Genomic DNA, 7,274 nt, shown 5'->3' on the forward strand with positions numbered 1-7,274 from the left:
CAAGGCAAGCGCTCTACCACTTGAGCTACAGCGCCACTTCCAGTTTTCTGGTGGTTTATTGGAGATAGGAGTCTCACGGTCTTTCCTGCCCGGGCTGGCTTTGAACCTCGATCCTCAGATCTCAGCCTCCTGAGTAGCTAGGATTACAGGCGTGAGCCACCAGCGCCCGGTGTCACTTTGTGATTTTTATAGACATCTGTAGCCCTCAGGATGTTGTTCATCCAGGGCTGTAGCTTCTTTGTGACAGAACTAAAAGCAGACTTGAGCCATTGTTCTCCAAGCCCCACCTTATTTCCTCACTAAACATTGACGACTGCTTAGTAAGATTTAAACCCTTGATTTTTCTGGCCATGTGTGTGGGCCACTGTGGATTTTTGGAATTCCTACACCTGGTTGTTTAGCATGGCAGCTAAGCTTGCATGCTCCAGCATCAGCCTCCCTGTGTTCAAATCCCAACTGCCCTTATTATTGAATATGAGGCTTTGTCAACTCACAGAGACTCTCAGTTTTTAACTAGAAAGTGAGTATTATATTCCAACTGTGTATTGTTTTGTGGGAACGGAATCTATTACACATATAATAACTATTCAGTAAAAATGAATACATCCTTTTAAAATTTTTGGAAGCTTCATTTCATGGCCTCTTGGATGATCTTCTGTTGCAGCTTGGCGCTACGTGGGAGCCGTCGGAAGTTTCATCTTCATAGGGATCCAGCTCCTCCTGATTGTGGAGTTTGCACATAAATGGAACAAGAACTGGTGTGTGCATTTATGGGACACTTCCAGGAAAACTCACTGACTGATTCATAGAAATTGCCTACTGTTGGTGAAAACAACTCTGAATTCCTTATTAGAGATTAGCCGTCTATACCAAAGACAATTGGTACATTACTTTCCCTTTATACCTTGTCCACTTATTTCTCTACTACTGATTTTCTGTCATTTTTTGCCTTTTCATACTGCATTTACTTTCTTTCCACTTCTTGATATTCTTTTCCCCTGAGCTCTCTAATTTGGACTTTGCCTCAGCCAATGTTATAAACCATTGCTGGTCCCTGCCAGTCCTGTCTCTGGTTTTTGGGGTGGCTTGAACTTGGTTAGGTTACATGTAAGCTCCCAACCCCTCAGGAGATTAAAAGCACAAAACAAAACAAAACAAACAAACAAGCAAACAAAAAAAACCTAAAAATATTTTGTAGCTGATGACTTGTCTTCTACAAAGAACATGAGATACAGTACTTTTTATAAATTTTGTTTCCTTGTAACTTCCCAAGAAGGGAAATGTTCTTTATTAGGAAGATGTGTTGTTCTGCCTTAGAAAGCCAGTCTTGCCTTTTAAAATGTTTGACTTTTTCTAAATGTCTTGAAAATAGAATTCCCATGCCAGGCTGAGTAGGAAATTCCCAACTATTAATAGCTAGTTTTTCCTTGCTAAACTGCATTGATGAAGTGACAACCAGACCAAGTCTTAAGTTGACTCTGGACAAAGCACTGAATTGCTGTCTTAGTTTCTATACTTTTAAAATAATTAATCTGGTACAAAATAAGCCTTTTCTTTTGTTTGTTTGTTGGTACTGGGGTTTGAACTCAGGGCCTTGTGCCAAGGTGTTCTGAGTATTGTATTCTATCACTGGAACCCTACCCCCAGCTGTTTTTACTCCCCACCACCCCCCATCAGATCTTAAATTTTATGCCTGAGATGGTCTGGACTATAATTCTTCTATTTATGCTTCCCCAGAGCTAGGATGACAAATGAGCACCACTGTACTTAGCTTTTTATTGAATAGCATAGGGTCTCATGAACGTTTTGCTTATGGTGACCCTGAACCAAAATCCTTAGCATCCCAAGTAGTTGGGATTACAACCATGAACCAATGTGCTGGGCCTCAGTATTTCTTAATGTATAAAGTTTCACTGTGTGTTTTGTATTAGACAAAATAAATATGTCATCCTAAAATTTTCACAGATATACTTCAAGTAGTCAACTTCATGGTAAAATATTAACACCTTAGATACTGAGTTCCTGATTTACCCATTAAATGGCAGGATCTGTACTCTGACTGTAATGCTTTGATTAATTTTGAAGCCAATTTCTTGAGCAAAGTATCAGTGCCTAGTTTTAAAAGGTATTTTGGAAGAATTTGGTTGCTTTAAAAACCACTCAGAATGGCTTCTGAACTTTGCAACAAATAATGTTGTGATTGTTCAGACTTTAAAACCGAAAACTCTACAAAACCCTTTTTTATCAACCTATGTATAGTTAGTTGGTCTGCATAAAATTAGGAATTAGCTATGACATTCATAATATTGTCATTTTCTTTGAAGCCTTTTCAATTTTAGTCTATTTATTTATTTACTTACCTACTTAAAATCAGGACCTTGGCACTGTCCCTTAGTTTTTTTGCTCAAGACTAGTGCTCCACCATTTGAACCACATTGCCATTTCTGGCTTTTTAGTAGTTAATTGGAGATAAGCATCTCAGACTTTTCTGCTTAGGCTGGATTCTAACTGTGACCTATAGATATCAGCTAGTATTACAGGCATGAGCCACCAGTGCCTGCCTCTTTGCTATATTTTTGTATTTTTGCTTATAGGGCTAATCTAGAAAATAAGTTCATTGTTTTGAAAAACTTGCTGATGATACTTTTTCTAAGTTTTCCTTCCTCCCTTCCCCTTCCCCTTCCCCCTCTTCTCTCTCTTCTCTCTCTCTTCCCTCTCTTTCCTCTCTTCCCTCCCTCCCTCCCTTCTTTACTTCCCTTTCTTTCTGTGATATATTGAAGAGAAGATCCCCAAAGTGGTAGGACAGAGATGCCATTGGCCCTGGAATCCAGGACAGGGTAGATTCTGATGCTACTTCTCCTCTTGACATTTGACTTTGGGACCTATTGGTCTTGGCCTCTTTTACCTCAATCATTTTGTAGATTGATGTGGTTGATTTAGGCTAGATGGTTTTGTTTTTTAAAAATGTGTTGATTTTTGGTTTTCTAAGTCAAATTTTTTTGAGTTGAATTGTCAATATAAAAACTAAAATAACAGGGCTGGAAAGGTGGCTCAGTGGTAGAGCGCTTGCTTGAGGCCCTGGGTTCGATTCCTCAGCACCACATAAGCAAAAAGAAAAAAGCCGGAAGTGGCGCTGAGGCTCAAGTGGTAGAGTGCTAGCCTTGAGCGCCCAGGCCCAGAGTTCGGCCCCATGACTGGACCAAAAAAAAAAAAACTAAAATAACAAAACTAGTATGGTCAGATGTTTTGAATAGAATCTCACTTTCAGAACATACCAGACTTTAAATTCACTTTGTTGGGTTTAGTTTAATTCTGATACTAACCCTAAACTTGAGCTTAGAGAACATTCCTAGCCTGGTACCTGTTGTTCCTGGGTCCATTGCCTCTGCCCTGTTGTCTGTGCCTTTCTCTTTACCATTGTATTTCACTTAGCATTTAGTCAGTCAGCATTCTGGAATACATATGCCAATGTGATAGACATGGAAACTATAAAGATAAATCAGTCATAGTATTATTTGGTCTGTTTCCAAAAATAAAATTCCATCCAGAGAGTAAATATTGAAACATGGGAGCAGCAGCCATTGTTAATGTTGTTGCCTAAAGTTATTTTTTAACAGATGACAATCTTGGCCTTAGTATTCAATGAGCACTTGTCATTTTCTGGTGGCACAGCCCATGACCATGGCCTGCACTGTCGAGCAGGACATTCTCCTGGTGGGAAAGAGATACTCAACATGGAATAAAGCAAATATGCAGTAGGCTCTTCTGTGAAAACTAAAGACTAAGAGAGTTCAGGGGAGCTGGTTCCCTCTTTCAGAAGAGAGCTTCAAGCAGGACTCCTCAAAAGAACACTTCAAGCTGGCTTTAAACTTACTGAGCTCATTTAAGGAGCAAAGGGGTATTTGTGACTAAGGCTTCATGGTATAGGAAGAGTGGAGAAGATGACATTAGAGGTATCTCTGAACCAATGTAAAGGCTTTGGTTTTTATTCTCATTTACTTATTTTTATGTGTGTTCAGGATAGAATCCAAGACCTTGCAATAATGGCCAAGTACTGTACCTCTGAGAGACATGTCCATTCCTTAAATCTTTGGGTTTTTTTAGTGAGATATTGGGGGAACACAAAGGTATTGAAGGAGAATAAAAATATAATAGATTATCTATTTTAGAGTTAAGGATAGATAAAAGTGAGCCACAGGTACAAGTAAGGAGGCCAGTTTGAGGTGATCAACTCAAAGAGGAGTGGTTTGGACCTAGGTAGCAGCAGTGGTTACATCCTGGTATAATCCAAAGGTGAATCAAGTAGAGAGAAAGTACAGAGGGGAGGAAAAATTATAGAGCAACTGCAGCTCTTGTTTTTTTTTCTGTTTTGTTTTTGTTTCCATGTCTTTCTGCTAATAACGGGAAGAATAGTGTTCTCTGAGGTTGGAAGAGAGGTGTGAACATAGAGAAGTCAGCCTGCAGCTAAGCTTTGGATATCAATAAGACCTCCAAGTAGAGTCATTGAGAAATATGAGCCTCTAGTTCAAGGAAGAGGTTAGGGTCAAAGATTTAACTTTGACAATATAAATTTAACTATAAGAAAGTCCTTTGTGGACTAATAATGTAACGGAAAAAATGAGAAAAAGTAGGATGGACCCCCTCCTCCCCACTAGCCAGCAATGTCCACCTTTTAATGTACAATCCACTCTGTATCCTTGTCATCTGTCATTATTGGGCTCTTAGATCCTCTTGTCTCACTCTTTTTGGGTTTCATTTTTCTCTCATTTCCTTTGTGTTCCTTTTACATTAGATAATTATGTGGTCATTGATGTGCCTGGCTTGGCTTCAGGAATATGATGGTCATTATCATTTTGGCCTTTCCTCTCTGTTTTCCTTTGTCTCTGGCAGCAGTAACTTTTCCATCATTAAAACATTTCAGCTGGGTTGCTTGAATGCTTTCCAGTTTTGTGAAAACATTAAGCAAGTTGCTTTCTCTGAAGATTTGGAAGAATGTCATTACAGAGAGCAATTGAATCATGAGGCAGATGACAATGATTCAGTCCATTCTTTTGTTCTGTCTTCTTCATTTAGTATTTATAAACACTCTTTGTTCTGAGCAATTTCCATAGATTTCAACCGCTATGTATCTTGCCCATTCCCTTATTAATATTTATAGAAATTAAAAAGTACATTGCTCTCTTCTGTTTATTTCTTCATCATACATCAGTATAATTTTTTTTTGGGGGGGGTCCGGTTGTGGGGCCTGAACTCTGGGCCTGGGCACTGTCCCTCAGCTCTTCAGCTCAAGGCTAGCATTCTACCACTTGAGCCACAGCGCCACTTGCGGTTTTTTCTTTTTGCTTATGTGGTGCTGAGGAATCGAACCCAGGGCCTTAGGCATGCAAGGCAAGCGCTCTATCACTGAGCCATCTTCCCAGCCCTACATCAGTATAATTTTTCTTTGCATGATTTATTCACTGTTTTGGTGTTTGTTTGTTTTTGGTCTTGGGGATTGTTTTGTTTTTTTGTGCCAGTACTAGGGCTTGAACTCAGGGTTTCAAGATTTTGTTTGGCTTTTTTGCTCTAATATTTGAGCCACATCTCTACTTTCAGCTTCTTACTGGTTATTGGAGATGAGTCTCGTGGACTTTTCTGCCAGGTCCGGCTTTGAATTATGATCCTCAGATCTAAGCTTCTTAACAGGTGTGAGCCACTGGCACCTGGCCTTTTCACTTTCTTTTTGGTGTGTGTATGTATCATTTCTTCTTTACTATTTCTTCATATTACTTAGAAGCAACACTACTGCAGATCCCCTTCAAGGAGGGAAAACTTGCTCTGAATCGAGTTATTTGCTTTTCTACAAAAAGAAGGTGGTCCATTGGCAGCACTTGGAGTGAGAGGCTGTAGCATCTCCAGGCTCTGTCCTCAGAGAGAATGGAACTCTAGAGAAGAGCCACCTTGACTTCATACCATAATGCTGCCAATACCTATTGCAGGGTTTCACATTCAGAATAGAGAAGCTAGGGTAAAGCCCATGGGTATTTATTTTAGTTGATGAGCATACTTGAGTCAAAGGAAATTCTTCTAGTGTTTAGAAAAGATTCTAGGCCTGAGCCAAGAAACTTATATATTTATGAGAACTGTTTCGATCATATTTATGAGAACTGTTTCGATCTAGTGGAACATGAATAATCATTGCTAAAACGTGTCTTCTGGGTAGTGGGTGACCTCATAGCATTGGTCTATGCCTGAAGGATTGAAAAATGGTTACAAATGGAGTCTTCACTGACTTGTCTTCTCTTTCCTCTGCCTCATCTGCTTGTGGAGAAACAGGACTGCAGGCACTGCCACTAACAAGCTGTGGTACGCCTCCCTGTCCCTGGTGACGCTCATCATGTACTCTGTTGCCACCGGAGGTTTGATTTTGATGGCAGTATTTTATACCCAGAAAGATGGTTGCATGGACAACAAAATTCTCCTGGGAGTGCATGGAGGCCTGTGCCTACTCATTTCAATGGTAGCCATCTCACCCTGTGTCCAGAATCGTAAGCAAGGCTTTTTTATTTTTCTATATGTAATGTTGTTGTAAATGTGAAACCCAATGGTTGTTTGGAATTTTGAGTCATTCTTTAGCCTCCTATGGGTGGGCCCACCTAGGAAAGTTAAAACTCTGATCTCTTTTTATATTCCAAGTGTGCCTCATGGATAGAAAGACCAGAGTTGTTGAAACCAAGACAAAAGATGTAGACAGTGAAATGTGGTGAAATTAGCTTAAGTCTATGTTGTGCAAATGTTTATGAGTTTTGCCTGTGATCTCAGGGTAAAACTTGGATGATAGGACAATAGAAGAAGGTATTTCTAGGTCTATTTTTTATTTAAGGGTGAACTAGAAGGCAAGGACAGCATGGTCTAGGAGTCAGGAAACAGGAAATTTTAACCTGGTGGCTTCTCACCTCATGAGCTAACTTTCATCAGATCCAGGTTATTCTGCAGGGAAGCTGGTGAACATGACCTTGCTCATGTTTTTCAAAGCCAGAAAGGGAAGGACAATAGGGAATGAAAATGCTTCAGAAAATGGCAGTATGAATTGTCATGTATAAATGACTTCTGAGTTGTGAGCCAGTCCTCTCTTGGAACCTGTATGTATTTGGGCCTTTGTCTCTGGTCTGATGTTTCTTTTTTTTTTGGTCGGCCGTGGGGCTTGAACTCTGGGCCTGGGCGCTGTCCCTCAGCTCTTTAGCTCAAGGCGAGCGCTCTACCACTTGAGCTACAGCGCCACTTCTGGTTTTCTG

General features: G+C 40.1%; 1 protein-coding gene across 1 annotated transcript in view; it reads left to right on the forward strand.

Annotated features, from left to right (window-relative positions):
- The window catches only part of Serinc5 (serine incorporator 5), a 32,396-nt gene that overhangs the window by 4,873 nt on the left and 20,249 nt on the right, over positions 1 to 7,274 (forward strand). Inside the window, exons 5-6 of the mRNA XM_013015815.1 lie at positions 665 to 758; positions 6,316 to 6,527. Of these exons, the coding sequence (XP_012871269.1) occupies positions 665 to 758; positions 6,316 to 6,527 (306 nt within the window). The remainder of the gene's footprint in view (positions 1 to 664; positions 759 to 6,315; positions 6,528 to 7,274) is intronic.

Source organism: Dipodomys ordii, unplaced genomic scaffold, assembly GCF_000151885.1.
Source record: "Dipodomys ordii isolate 6190 unplaced genomic scaffold, Dord_2.0 Scaffold28, whole genome shotgun sequence".
Lineage (NCBI taxonomy): Eukaryota > Metazoa > Chordata > Mammalia > Rodentia > Heteromyidae > Dipodomys > Dipodomys ordii.